The sequence below is a fragment of the Microcaecilia unicolor genome, chromosome 6 (genome assembly GCF_901765095.1).
Source record: "Microcaecilia unicolor chromosome 6, aMicUni1.1, whole genome shotgun sequence".
Taxonomy (NCBI): Eukaryota; Metazoa; Chordata; class Amphibia; order Gymnophiona; family Siphonopidae; genus Microcaecilia; species Microcaecilia unicolor.
Genome location: NC_044036.1, coordinates 12,830,406 through 12,845,460, shown reverse-complemented (window position 1 = coordinate 12,845,460; position 15,055 = coordinate 12,830,406). Strand labels below are relative to the sequence as shown.

Genomic DNA, 15,055 nt, shown 5'->3' with positions numbered 1-15,055 from the left:
TTCGCTGTACCTTTTCCAATTCTACTATATCTTTTTTGAGATACGGAGACCAGTACTGAACACAATACTCCAGGTGCGGTCGCACCATGGAGCGATACAACGGCATTATAACATCCGCACACCTGGACTCCATACCCTTCCTAATAACACCCAACATTCTATTCGCTTTCCTAGCCGCAGCAGCACACTGAGCAGAAGGTTTCAGCGTATCATCGACGACGACACCCAGATCCCTTTCTTGATCCGTAACTCCTAACGCGGAACCTTGCAAGACGTAGCTATAATTCGGGTTCCTCTTACCCACATGCATCACTTTGCACTTGTCAACATTGAACTTCATCTGCCACTTGCACGCCCATTCTCCCAGTCTCGCAAGGTCCTCCTGTAATCGTTCACATTCCTCCTGCGACTTGACGACCCTGAATAATTTTGTGTCATCGGCGAATTTAATTACAATTACAATCAAATCAGATAGGATAGGATAGAAGGAACAGGGTAAAAAAAGAAAAAGGGAAAGGTTAAAGAGAGTCTAAAATGGTCCACAGATATGTTATTAGGAAGGACTTTAGGTTATATGTTGAATCCTTAAAGAAGGCTTTCCGAGATAGGCTGGTCCTAGGTAGATTCCCAATGCTGAGACGGTTCTGGTTTGTTGAACAGCTCTCGGCAAGGCGTTCCATAATTGGGTGGAAGTGGAGATAAAATCTGCCCCAGATGAGTGGTGAAGCGATCCGTTCACTCTATGGTGTTTAGACGCAATTACTAAGTGGTCCCAAAGGCGCTGCTGTAATGCTCAACAGGTGGTGGTCAGGACAGGAGACTATAGTGATCATGCGGCAGGCTGGGTGGAAATAGGCTCAGACGGAATACGTCGGGGGGAGTCCTGGAAAGCAGAAGAAGTTAGCAGCCTGGAGGAACAAGAAGATGCCCACAGTCGTTGGCCCAAACGAGCTTCCTGCAAAGCTGGAAATGCAAGAGCGCTAGACAGCAGTGATTCCCAGTTCAATTGTTATCTTCCTGTTTCTAGTTCTGTGATCCCTTGTTCTGTATTTGGTGAGGGTTTGTGTGTGTTTTGCGTGTGACTGAGTGGTGGTATTTAGTTTGCATGTAGTTTCTATGTAGACCTCTGTAACAGCACCACTTGTTCTAACAGTAGTAGGTGTATTGGTGTTCTAGAGCCCCTTGTAATATTTGTAGTGCTGCCTATTCTTAGGTAGGGGTCTTGTTTGCATCATAGCAATTAGGACTGACAGTGATCTGGGCCCCCAGACACGAGGGGTCATCGGGCCCTCCCTACTGCTGCTGCCACCACCACTACCCTCTGTTTCCAACACCCCCTTGCACACTACAGGTCCCCAGGCCTACCTTGAAGAGCCCAGGTGGTCTAGGGGCCTCTTCAGGGGACAGAAAAGAACCCCACTCTTTCCTGCCCACTGGTGCTGCTCTGTCTGGCACCGCTGCATCTTTAAAATGGCTGCCAAGACTTCCTGCAGGCCCTCTTGGCATCCATTAAGAAGAGTCAATGACACTGGGTAGAGTAGCAGAGGCAGTCAGGAAACATCAGGGTCCTTTTCTGCCCCCTGAAGAGGCCAATAGTCCACCAGGCTTCTTCAAGGTAGGCCTGGGGGGATGTAGTGCGTAGGGGATGGCAGTAGCAGGAAAGGCCCGATGACCCTTCTGTCCCGGGGCCCAGGTCATTGTCAGTCCACCCCTGAAGAGTAGTAAGGTTTGTCTTCCAGCCCTGGGTACACCGACAATCCATCCTTAACTGGTGGGACGTGTGCTGAAGCTGAGAGAAAGCAAAAAGAATTACATAGGCCATACCAGGAAGGAAATTAATGAGATGTTGGCTGCTTTGCAAGTTCACTGTTTTCCAAAAGGTGTCTGTTCTTTTACTAGTGAATACCCACAGTCAGTCCCCACAGCCTTGTCTCTTTGCTAAGAGGTCCCTCATCATACTGTACCCCTTTATCTCCACGGACTTCACTTCTCCCCTCCCTGTTTGAAAAGTCTCATGCAGATCAGGCACCAAAATCAAAAGGTAAATTGACCACTGATTCCAGAGGAAACTTACTCTGGATTAAGGAAATGTATAGAGACACCTTCTAGCAAGCTTGATTGATTTGAAGGCCGACAGTTTCTTTACAATTTCCATCGTTGAAGTTGGTTAGGTATTTACTACTACTATTTAGAATTTCTATAGCGCTACAAAGCGTACGCAGTACTGCACAAACATAGAAGAAAGACAGTCCCTGCTCAAAGAGCTTACAATCTAATAGACAAAAAATAAATAAAGTAAGCAAATCAAATCAATTAATGTGTACAGGAAGGAGGAGAGGAGGGTAGGTGGAGGCGAGTGGTTACAAGTGGTTACGAGTCAAAAGCAATGTTAAAGAGGTGGGCTTTCAGTCTAGATTTAAAGGTGGCCAAGGATGGGGCAAGACGTAGGGGCTCAGGAAGTTTATTCCAGGCGTAGGGTGCAGCAAGACAGAAGGCGCGAAGTCTGGAGTTGGCAGTAGTGGAGAAGGGAACAGATAAGAAGGATTTATCCATGGAGCGGAGTGCACGGGAAGGGGTGTAGGGAAGGACGAGTGTGGAGAGATACTGGGGAGCAGCAGAGTGAGTACATTTATAGGTTAGTAGAAGAAGTTTGAACAGGATACAAAAACGGATAGGGAGCCAGTGAAGCGACTTGAGGAGAGGGGTAGTATGAGTAAAGCGACCCTGGCGGAAGACGAGACGGGCAGCAGAGTTTTGAACCGATTGGAGAGGGGAGAGGTGACTAAGTGGGAGGCCAGCAAGAATAGGGTTACCATATGGCTCCAGAAAAAGGAGGACGGATTGAGCTAGCCGGGTTTTACTTCCATTGCTTTCAATGGAAAGCAATGGAAGTAAAACCCGGCTGGCTCAATCCGTCCTCTTTTTTCTGGAGCCATATGGTAACCCTAAGCAAGAAGCAGATTGCAGTAGTCTAAACGAGAGGTGACAAGGGTGTGGATGAAGGTTTTGGTAGAGTGCAGCTTCCATATCAGCTGCTTCCTTGTGGGATTCGCTTCTGGTAGCACATTAACTAATTATCTGTTATTTCATAAGCAACTTAAAGCAGTGTTATTCAAGCAGTCTGTGGGTTGATGTAAAGTTTAGATTATTATTTTTTTTGTTACATTTGTACCCCGCACTTTCCCACTCATGGCAGGCTCAATGCGGCTTACATATCGTATACAGGTACTTATTTGTACCTGGGGCAATGGAGGGTTAAGTGACTTGCCCAGAGTCACAAAGAGCTGCCTGTGCCTGAAGTGGGAATCGAACCCAGTTCCCCAGGACCAAAGTCCACCACCCTAACCACTAGGCCACTCCTCCATGCCACTCAGTGGCCATTTTGAATCCACTCTGATTTATTGTATATTCCCAGTTGAATACGCTGGTTTTTTAATGTTTTTTGATCCGCATGGAACTGAAAAGGATGTTGCGGAATATAAGATCAATATAATAATAATAATTTTGCTGACTGCTGCCGGCATTAAATCCGGAAATTCAATGCTAGGCCATTGAATTTCCAGATTTACGGAGCCGGCTAATGCTTATCCAGTTAAGGGCAATATTCATCACTTAACCAGCGATGGTTTACTGCGTAAAGACAGGACTGACTTTATGTGACCCTATTTATGCAGTTAATATGGCCAGTTAAGTACTAAATATTGGCAAACTGGCCAAATGCTGACTCCATCCCCAGAAAGCCCCCCCCCCCAAATAGTCGGTTTTCAGTGTGGCACTTAGCAGTTATTTTCAGTGCCACTAACCGGTTAAATGCAGCTGAAAATGAGCAGTTAGCCCTGAAGAGGTGATTTAACCAGCCAGGAGTAGGGTTACCATATGTCCAGGTTTTCCCGGACATGTCCTCTTTTTGAGGGCATGTCTGGGCAACCAGGTGGGTTTTGCCAATCTGCCCGTTTAACGGGCAGGCTGGTGGGTGGGCCATCCTATAGGACGGTCCACCCGCCAACCTGACCGTTTGTCCAGAAATCCAGACAAACGGACAGATTGCTAGCCTCCCCTCCCCTTACTTATTAGTGCCCTGGTGGTCTAGTGACCTCTTCCACCTTCGGGACAGGAAAGAGCCCCCCTCTTTCCTGCCCGGAGCGCTGCCCTGCATGCATCCTTCCTGTTGCAGATCCTTGGAGCCGATTCAAAATGGCCACCGAGAGTTGAGGTGATCTCACGAGACTTCAACTCTCGGCAACCATTTTGAATTGGTGCTGAGATCAGGAACAGGAAGGATGCATGCAGGGCATTGCTCCGAGCAGGAAAGAGGGGGCTCTTTCCTGCCCCGAAGAGGTCACTAGACCACCAGGGCAGTAGTAAGGTAAGGGAAGGGGGTGACAGGGAGGGGGGGGGGGCGACGGGATATGTGACAGGGGGAAGGGGAAAATGTGACAGGGGCGGAGTGAGGGTGTGACAGGGGGCGGGGCGAGGGTGTGACAGGGGGGCGGGGCGAGGGTATGAAAGGGGCGGGGTGGGTGTGTGGTGGGGGCGGGGCATGTGTCCTCCTTTTGGGTGGAAAAAATATGGTAACCCTAGCCAGGAGCCATTTCTGTCTGATTAAAGCACTTTGAGTATTGACCCCTAAACAGCTTTGTACAGGGCCTGGAAACTTCCTACCAATCAGGCTGTTTGCTAAAGCTCACATGAGGCCTCTGAGACCTTACACTGAGCCCTTTTTATTTTACTTCACAGAGACTCAAAGTCTGGAAGAGTGCGGGCAGCAGGTTAAGAAGCTGCTGCAGTCTCCCCGGATCTCCCGCCAACACTGCCGCCTCCTGCATCACCTGACCGCACACTTCTGCAGACTGTGCGAGAAAAGCAACAAGAACCTGCTGACCCCCCGGCTGCTGGGGGAGCTCTATGGAGATATACTCTTTGGCTCCAACTTGACCAGGTGAGATGCAAATCTTTGCCCTCATAACTCCAGGAAGCATGCACGTTGGTACAGTGAGCTAAGCCGCCTGCCAGATGTTCAGTGCACAGCTATGTGGAAGGGCCTTAGTTCCAGGGCTGGTCTTAGCAATTGCGGGGCCCTGTGCAGACCGGTTCGGTGGGACCCTCCCAGTTCCTTGCCTAGCCCTGCCCCATTGACAAGATGTTCTTTTTATTTTTAATTTATGTGTATGGGGGGGGGGGGAGCCTTCTGAAGACTCTCTCTCTCTCTCCCAAGCCTCAGGGTGAAATGCCATGACCTTCTCTCCCCTCCCCACCCCATCCCACTGAGCCTCAGGATAGCAGTGGCAGTGGCAGCGAGCAGGAAAGAGTGGGGATTTTCCTGCCCAGAAGAGCCCACTAGACCACGACAGGCAGATGATCAAAAGCAAACGCTGGTGCTAGAGGCTGTTAGCGCCATACTAGCGCCGGTGTTTGCTACCGCCCCATGATCAGAGCCCTCGAGTGCATGAAACAACGCGCTTGAGGGCTCTTAGCGCAAGTAGCTTGCAAATGCATGCTAATCAGCGCTTAACGCATTCATCCCCAATGATCAGCGACCAGCACGCCAAAGATTGTGTCACTGCCTGCGACAAACCCTACGCCAGCTCCGAGCTGGCGTTAGGGTTTGTAGATCATTGGGGAAGAATGGTGAGCCCTGTCCAGCATGCATTTGCAGGAAGTAACCTGTTCCGGGGCAGAGGGAGCAGGGAACCAGCGGGGCCGGCACCCCCCAAGTGCGTGCACCCGGGGCGGACCGCCCCTCCCGCCCCCCCCTTCCTACGCCACTGACTGCAGGTCCCATAATGCACCAGAATCAGGTCGGCAGCAATCCAGAACTGGCCAAAAAGTCTTCCTCCTGGAATGGGGCAGCAAGGTGGCAGTTCTGTAAACAGCAAAGGATGATTTTTGTGCCCTGCTACCTCATCATCAGCATTACATCCAGTCCTGGTTTTCCAGGCCAGCTTCAGCAGAACAGTGTTAGCAAAATGACGCTTGCTTGTGGTAAGCGTTTTCATTGTTTCTGTGCTTTATATAAAGAATACAGACTGAACATTCAGCCGCCTCTGCTGAGGCACAAAAAACAAAACTTATTCATGGTTTTATGGTTTATTAAAGTCTTACTCTATACCGCCTTTAGCAATCGCATCAAAGTGGTTCACAATTTAAAATTAGAATTAAAAGAATGAGATGCAAAATTTGCCAAGAAACGGAACTTCATTAGCAGGATTGGGAAAAGGTAAGACCGACTACAAAAAGGCACAACGAGAGATTCAGGAAGGAAAACAATTGGGAAGGAATGGAGGGAGGAAGCGGTGCCAGGCAGTGTCCCCCGGATCATTCACGCAGTCTAGAAATTGAAATTGATGGTCAAATCGGTGTTAACACATCACCATACTGATGGAATAGGGCACTGTTTCCCAAGTCCGATCCTGGAGTACCCTTTATCAGTCAGGTTTTCAGGATATTCACAATGAATACGAATGACAGAGATTTGCATATAATGGAGGCAGTGTATGCAAATCAAGTTCATGCTTATTCATTGTGGATATCCTGAAAACCTGACTGGCAGAGGGTACTCCAGGAATGGACTTGGCAAACAGTGGAATAGGGCAGCGGTTCCCAAACGTGGATGCACCCCAGCCAGTCAGGTTTTTAGGATGTCCAAAATGAATAGTCATGAGAGAGATGTGGAGGCAGTGTATGCAAATCAAGTTCATGCATATTCATTGTGGATATCCTGAAAACCTGACTGGCTGGGGTGCTTCCAGGACTAGGTTTGGGAACCAGTGGAATAGGGAAAGAAAATTTCTCTACTCCATCAATGTGAGAAACCAAAGCAAAGGGATGGAGGGAATGCCAATAACCTTCCAGGTCTCACAGCTGGGAGGTGGCATATCTCATACAATCTCATAAGCGACAGAAGGACAGAGAACCTGGTAGATCATGGAATATTACTACTTGATTTGGAAGATATAGGTATATCTGGATCAGTTTTGAAATGGCCCTCAAGTTTCTTATCTCAGCGATCATATAGTATAAAGATGGGTGGAATACGATCTGATTTTTGGGACGCGTAGAGGGGAATAATCTAACGGGGATGACCATCTCTAAGGGTGCCCATCTCTGAGGACGTCCAGCGAAGAGGCAGGGAAACCCGTATTATCGAAGCAAGATGGGCGTTCATCTTTCGTTTCGATAATACGGTTGGGGGGTTTTCAGCCATAATGGAAACCGAAGACGCCCATCTCAAAAACGACCAAATCCAAGCCCTTTGGTCGTGGGAGGAGCCAGAATTCATAGTGCACTGGTCCCCCTGATGTGCCAGGACACCAACTGGACACCCTAGGAGGCACTGCAGTGGACTTCACAAATTGCTCCCAGGTGCATAGCTCCCTTACCTTCGGTGCTGAGCCCCCCAAAACCCAGTCCCCACAACTGTACACCACTACCATAGCCCTAAGGTGTGAAGAGGGGCACCTACATGTGGGTACAGTGGGTTTGGATGGCTCACATTTACCACCACAAGTATAAAAGGTAGGGGGGATGGGCCTGAGTCCGCCTGGCTGAAGTGCACTGCACCCACTAAAACTGCTCCAGGGACCTGCATACTGCTGTCATGGAGCTGGGTATGACATTTGAGGCTGGCAAAAAGCATTTTAAAATTCTTTTTTTAGGGTGGGAGGGGGTTGGTGACCACTGGGGGAGTAAAGGGAGGTCATCCCCGATTCGCTCCGGTGGTCATCTGGTAAGTTCAGGCACCTTTTTGAGACTTGGTCGTGAAAAGAAATGGACCAAGTAAAGTCACTCAAGTGTTCGTCAGGGACGCCCTTCTTTTTTCCATTATCGGCCGAGGACGTCCATCTGCTAATGACGCCCCAGTCCCGCCTTCGCTATGGTGCCGACACGCCCCCATGAACTTTGGTCGTCCCCGCGACGGGAAGCAGTTGAGGACGCCCAAAATCGGCTTTCGATTATGCCGATTTGGGCGACCCTGAGAGAAGGACGCCCATCTCCCGATTTGTGTCGGAAGATGGGCGCCCTTCTCTTTTGAAAATAAGCCTGAGAGTGTGGTGTTCTGCAAGGTTCACCACATTCCCCTATATTATTTAATATCAGGATGAGGTCAATAGGGAAAATCTTAAAAGAAACAAAAACAGATTATCTTATTTATGCAGATAATATCTGTACATGGCTCCCTTTAACGTCAGATGACAATGGGAATAAAGACAGTTTGAGGAAATGTTCAGATTTGGTGGAAAGTTGGGTAAATTCACATAGACTTAAACTGAACAAGGAAGCAAACTTTCTGTGGTTTGGTTCATTGGATAATATTAGAAATGATTTATTACTTTCTATAGGGAAAGATTTTAGATTTGAGACAGCAACTCGAGTACTGGGTGTTCTGGTTAACAGTCAGTTTACTCTGGAATATCAGGTAAATAAGCTGGTGAAAAATTCATTTAGTATGTTTAGGAAATTGAGGGCTAGTGAGAAGACTTTTGAGGTTTAAGGTTAGCTGTTTAGACGTTTGGGGCCCTGTTTACAAAGGCGTCTACATGGTTAGCGTGCGCTAAACACGCTAGCGTGCCTTTGTAAACAGGCTCCTTATACTGTCGTATGTAGAAGGTTGTTAGGCTGTATAGAGAGAGGTGTGATCAGCAGAAGAAAGGAAGTGTTGATGCCCCTGTATAAGTCGTTGGTGAGGCCCCACCTGGAGTATTGTGTTCAGTTTTGGAGGCTGTATCTTGTTAAGGATGTAAAAAGAATCGAAGCGGTGCAAAGAAAAGCTACGAGGATGGTATGGGATTTGCGTTCCAAGACGTATGAGGAGAGACTTGCTGACCTGAACATGTATACTCTGGAGGAAAGAAGAAACAGGGGTGATATGATACAGACGTTCAAATATTTGAAAGGTATTAATCCTCAAACAAACCTTTTCCGGAGGTGCGAAGGCGGTAGAACTAGAGGACATGAAATGAGATTGAAGGGGGGCAGACTCAAGAAAAATGTCAGGAAGTATTTTTTCACGGAGAGAGTAGTGGATGCTTGGAATGCCCTCCCGCGGGAAGTGGTGGAAATGAAAACGGTAACGGAATTCAAACTTGCGTGGGACAAAACATAAAGGAATCCTGTTCAGAAGAAATGGATCCTCAGGAGCTTAGCCAAGATTGGGTGGCAGAGCCAGTGGTGGGAGGCGGGGATAGTGCTGGGCAGACTTATACGGCCTGTGCCAGAGCCGGTGGTGGGAGGTGGGACTGGTGGTTGGGAGGTGGGGATAATGCTGGGCAGACTTATACAGTCTGTGCCAGAGCCGGTGGTGGGAGGCGGAACTGGTGGTTGGGAGGCGGGGATAGTGCTGGGCAGACTTATACGGTCTGTGCCAGAGCCGGTGGTGGGAGGTGGGACTGGTGGTTGGGAGGCGGGGATAGTGCTAGGCAGACTTATACTGTCTGTGCCCTGAAAATGACAGGTACAAATCAAGGTACTGGTGGTTGGGAGGTGGGGATAGTGCTGGGCAGACTTATACAGTCTGTGCCAGAACCGGTGGTGGGAGGCGGGGATAGTGCTGGGCAGACTTACACGGTCTGTGCCCTGAAGAGGACAGGTACAAATCAAGGTAAGGTATACACAAAAAGTAGCACATATGAGTTTATCTTGTTGGGCAGACTGGGTGGACCGCACAGGTCTTTCTCTGCCGTCATCTACTATGTTGCTATGTTTTATATGTTGACTATTGCAATGAGGTTTATATAGGATGTAGGAAAGCACTTTTTCGGAGGTTGCAGATGATTCAGAATGCTGCAGCATGACTCATTTTCGGAGCTTGTCATTCTGGTAGAGTTTCTCTTTTACATTTGAAGCTCCACTGGTTACCGATAGATGCAAGGGTTAAATTGAAATTATGCATATTTATTTTTAAGACCCTGTATGGCCGGGTTCCATTTTATCTGGTATCTTTAATTAAAGGTCAATGGGTAGACAAATTAAGCATTAAGAAATCAAATGTGACTCGGTTTCCCCCCTACGAATGCAGTTAAGTGGGATGGTTTTTTTTTTAACTTTGTCATTTTCATATCGAGCTCCTTCTTTTTGGAATTTATTGCCAATTTCTTTATGATCCGAGTTTAATTGTTTTTTTTTATTTAGAAAGGGGTTGAAGACATTTTTGTTCCAGCAATTTACATCTGTGAATGTTTTTTTTTAATGATAGATTATTGTTATTGTTTATTTTCTGCTTCTTCTGGCATTTGGTTAGGTTTATTGCTATTGTGATCCGCATATCCTTAATCAGTAATTGCGGAATACAAGTCGTGTAATGTAAAAAGAAGATATGGAATGCCAAACCAATCGTCTTCTCCGATCCCTTGTGTTCGTAGCACTGACGTAAATGCAGAGTACCACGCAAAGATTATCGAAGCTCTCATCATGGCTGGAGGAGTGTCCGAGATGCAGGTGACCCCAGGTAGGATATGACAAAACATAACGGGGTGTTATTAGAACATACGTGTATAGGTTACCTGCTGTGCATTAATGGATTTCTAGTTCCTGGAGTTCCAGAGCCTAAAGTGAACAGCCGAGGGAATCCCAAGGATGATCCTCTAATACCACCTGCCCCAGATTTTTCAATGCCGCTCTATTATATTACAACACATTTGGACTACTGCAATACCATTTATGCAGGACTTACTAAGACAAATACAAAACGGTTACAGATGATACAGAATACTGCTGCTCGCATCATTTGCAGGGCCTCAAAACATGATAGGATTACACCGCACTTATATCACCTTCTCTGGCTCCCAGTTGAAGCCAGAATAAAATTTAAAATTCTTACCCTGACACAAAGCTTTACATTTACTGACTCCATCGTATTTAGCAAATCTTACTTTGCTGTATTCACCTACATGAACACTTTGATCGCTTCTAGATAATAGATTAGTAATCCCACCACCACAAAAGGCTAGATGGGAATCTACTAGGAACTCGGCTTTCTTTTTTCTAGCCCCTTCTCATTGGAACTTTCTCCCTAAAAGCATTAGACTAGAAGAGTCCTATATTCAGTTTCGTAAACGTTTCGAAACATATTTGTTTCAGAATACGTTCGAAAATAATCTGGGGTGAAAGGAAAAATTAGGCAGAATGAATATGCAGTAAAATAATATGCTTGCTTATGTATTTGTTATGAACGGTTGTCCATTGTGTGTTGGTGTTTTATCTTTTAGAATGGTTGTTTTAGTTTGCTATGCTTTTATATCAAATCGATGGATTTCTTATATGTTTTTTAATATGATATTTTTAAATTAAGATGTAAACCGTTCTGTTTTGTGAATGCAATTTGAAACGGTATAGTAAATAAACAATAAACGATAATCACTCTTTGAGTGCCTGCTCTCACTGATTAATGCTGGACATACATCCTGTGAGCAACACAGCTCCTGTCAATCTGTGAGCACCTGTTCACTCGGAGCTACACGGCAGCTCTCACCCTGTCAGTGACTGCTCTCTCTCTCTCTCTCTGAGGGGCCGATGATCAGTAGCAGACGCGGGTGCTAGAGGCCAGTAGCGCCGTACTGATGTCCGTGTTTGCTTCCACCCAATGATCAGAGCCGGCGGACGCGTATAATGACGCATTTGCCAGCTCTGAACGCTAAACGCATATAAACAAGGGTCTCCCGCATTCCTCCCTCATGATCAGCGGGCAGCGTGCCAAACAAGGGCATTGCTACCGCTGCAAACCCTATGCCAGCTCGGAGCTGGCGTTAGAGTTTGCCAGCAAAGGTGGAATGAAGGAGACCCACTGAAGAGGTTTGACAGGTCCGGGGTTTTCTCCTGGACCTGTCAAACCTAAGCCCGCCCCCCCCTAAACACAAGATGAACCTCCAGGCCCCCAAACCCCAAAACACAAAAACTCTGATGGTCAAGTGGGACCGCTAGCTTCTCCCCTCCCACCCCCCACCCCCACCCCGATATTGAACAAAAATGCCCTGTTGGTCCAGTGGAACTGCTATCTATCTATCTATCTAGAAAGCCTGCACTGCCTCCCTTCCTCCCCTCCCCCCCAGAAGCCTATCTCTCCATAATAGTAGTAAATGGAGAAGGGAGGGACTAGCACTCCCTCCCTCCTCTTCGGGGGCCTTCCCAAAATGGCAGTGTCCTGCCCTGCTCAGTGCATCCTGGGATGTGCTGGGGGGGGGGGGGGCTTAACTTCCATATAAGGTTTAAGTTCCACCTGGTGCATCCCAGGATGCACAGGGCACCATTTTGTGAAGACGCTCGAAGAGTGGAGAGGGAGTGGTTGAGGAATAGGGCTGCCAACTAGCTCCAGATTCACCTGACAGGGTTGATCCGGTCCAGGGATTACCCCCATGCATGCAGGGACTTGTATCCTAGCTTTTCTTAGAGAATCCAATGGGGAAATCGGAACCACAAGTCCCTGCAATGGGGCAAGGGAGGCCCAGGACTGGATCAACCCTATCGGGCGAATCTAGTTGGCAACCTTAACGAGGAACAAAGTGTGTACGAGCTGATTTCATGTATGTTTAACATCGTACACCGCTGAGTGTCACAGCTGCCAAGTTACCCATTTTGGCCAGTCCTGATTTTAAACTTACATCCCAAAGTAGTACAGTGACACCTCGGTTTTCGTCGATAATCCGTCCAAAAACAATCGGCGAAATCTGAAACCGACGAAAACCGAGGCAATTATTTCCATATGAATCAATGTAACTTATTAGCAAGGGAAACACTTAACAGAGACAATGAGATTTGAGCACATGTGATTTTATCTTACGTGCGTTGCGTTAGACGCGCGGGGTGATGCTCACACAACAAGAAACAACGCCACAATGAGCAGGAGAACACGTGGGTCGTCCTTTGTTTTCGCAAAATTAGCAGCGAGGTCACGTGGGCACGTCGACAAAATCCGAGACAAATTTTTCGCGGAAAAAATCAACAAAAACCGAAACCTACGATAACCGAAGTCAACAAAAACCGAGGTATTACTGTATTTGAAGTCCATGATTCTATCCATTAAAATCAGTGCTGCAGGTCCCATAATGCACCAGGATGAAGTTGGCAGAAATCCAGGACTGGCCAAAAAGTCTCCCTCCTGGAATAGGGTAACTTGGCAGCTCTGGAGTGTAAAGATTTGGGTCACCTGTACTCAGAGCACAATATCTACCTGGAATCTTTAGAACTTCTTCTGTGAATCATCAACCTGATTTAAATCTCACTGAATTTTTGGACAGTTCATTGGAGGCTATAACGGAAAGGAGGACTTTGCTAGTGAGTTTTGTTCTGGAACCAGATAGAAACAATATATTTTGTTTGTATTTTTGATACATGAATGCACTTTTTTGGGGGGTTTAAGGTTCAAGTTTTTTCCTGACTTAACTTGAGATACACAGAAACGAAGACGAGAATTCTTAGCATTAAAACCAAGAGTTCTCTCTCTGGGTGGGTCTTTTGTATTACAATTTGCCTGTAGATGTTTGGTATCAGTGAATGCAGTTAATTATTGGTTTTTTTGACCCAAAGAAACTGCAGGAATTTCTTTCTCATAAGGAGGGTGAAAGACATGCTTCCTTAAATGAGCCCACTTGATAATAATATGTCGTATAAATCAGTGGCATAGCTACGTGAGGCCACGGGAGGCCTGGGCCCCCACAAATTTCCTGTGGGCCCCTGGCTTTGTTGGTGGGAGTCCCCAACCCCCATCAGCAGAAGCGTTGTCCAGCGCCGGTCTCCGGCACCGCCACGTTGCCTGCCCTGCTCTGTCTTCCCCTCACGTCCGGCACGCTCCTTTTAGAGAAACTGAGCATGCTCGATTTCACTAAAAGGGGAAGGCGGAGCAGGGCAGGCAACGCGGCGGCGCCAGAGACCGGCGTTGGACAACGCTTCAGCTGGCGGAGATAAGGGACCCCGCCAGCCAAGGTATTTGCTGCGGCAATGGGTGAGAAGTGGCAGGGCGGCGGCAGACCAAAAGTGCCCCCCCCCCCACCTCGGGCTCTGGCCCCCTCACACCACGAGGTCTGGCTACACCCCCCGGTATAAATTGGCTGCAAGTGTTAGACTTTTCTTCTGCACCATAGGTTTGAATTAATCATAAAGTGTCTTCCTGAGTTATTTCCTTGTATCTTGGTCAAGAATTGTGGACTAAGTTTGAAAGAATATTTTCCTAAATTATGTTTCATGAAACTTGTTTTTGCTGATTTTGCTGATGCGTTCATAAGTTTGCTTTATAAATGTAATATTATTAAACTTACAAATAATAAAAAAAAAAGATTTGGGTCAGTAGTACATAAAACATGTGAATTCAAGAAATAAGCGGTACTTTGCAACCTTTGCCGCTGTCTTGTCTGAGGATTGGAGAAATGGTTCTGCTCAGCTGCTCTGCTCTGTTTGTTCTTAGAAAAGCTTTTAAGAAGCAGGAGATCCAGTGGGATAGCTACGACTTTCAGGAGTGTTGATGTTGGTAGCCATCCAAGAAGGGAGGGGGGGTAGTATACCTTGGGTATGTGTTTTTTCTTGCTCGCATGAGATGTATTTTGTACGCTGTTGACATTATCGCATACTCTTTTTTTTTTTTTTAATGCTTATCAGGTGATCAGGTTCCATCAGGCAAAGAACAAAGAAATGAAAAGCTTGTGAATCTGGCAGACAGTTTGGAGGAAGGGAGATGTTTCATTTCTGTCAGTGAAAATGAGTCTGGTCCGTGTGGAATAAGTACATAAGTGTTGCCATACTGGGACAGACCAAAGGTCCATCAAACCCAGCATCCTGTTTCCAACAGTGGCCAATCCAGGTCACAAGTACCTGACAGAAACCCAAAGAGTAGCAACATTCCATGTAGAACCCCAGAGAGTAGCAAGATTCTAGAATTCTAAAGAATAACAAGATTCCATGCAGAATTTCAAAGTGTAGCAACATTCCATGTAGAACCCCAAAGAGTAGCAAGATTCCATTCAGAATCCCAAGTACATAAGTATCGCCATACTGGGAAAGACCAAAGGTCCATCGAGCCCAGCATCCTGTTTCCAACAGTGGCCAATCAAGGCACAAGTACCTGGCAAGA

The 15,055-nt window shown here is 47.0% G+C and overlaps 1 protein-coding gene across 2 annotated transcripts in view; it reads left to right on the top strand.

The window, feature by feature from the left end:
- LOC115471738 (phosphatidylinositol 3-kinase regulatory subunit gamma) overlaps window positions 1–15,055 on the top strand; it is a 614,503-nt gene that overhangs the window by 286,993 nt on the left and 312,455 nt on the right. For both annotated transcript variants that reach the window (XM_030205540.1, XM_030205542.1), the window contains 2 exons: window positions 4,738–4,939; window positions 10,359–10,444. In XM_030205540.1, coding sequence (XP_030061400.1) covers window positions 4,738–4,939; window positions 10,359–10,444 — 288 coding nt within the window. The remainder of the gene's footprint in view (window positions 1–4,737; window positions 4,940–10,358; window positions 10,445–15,055) is intronic.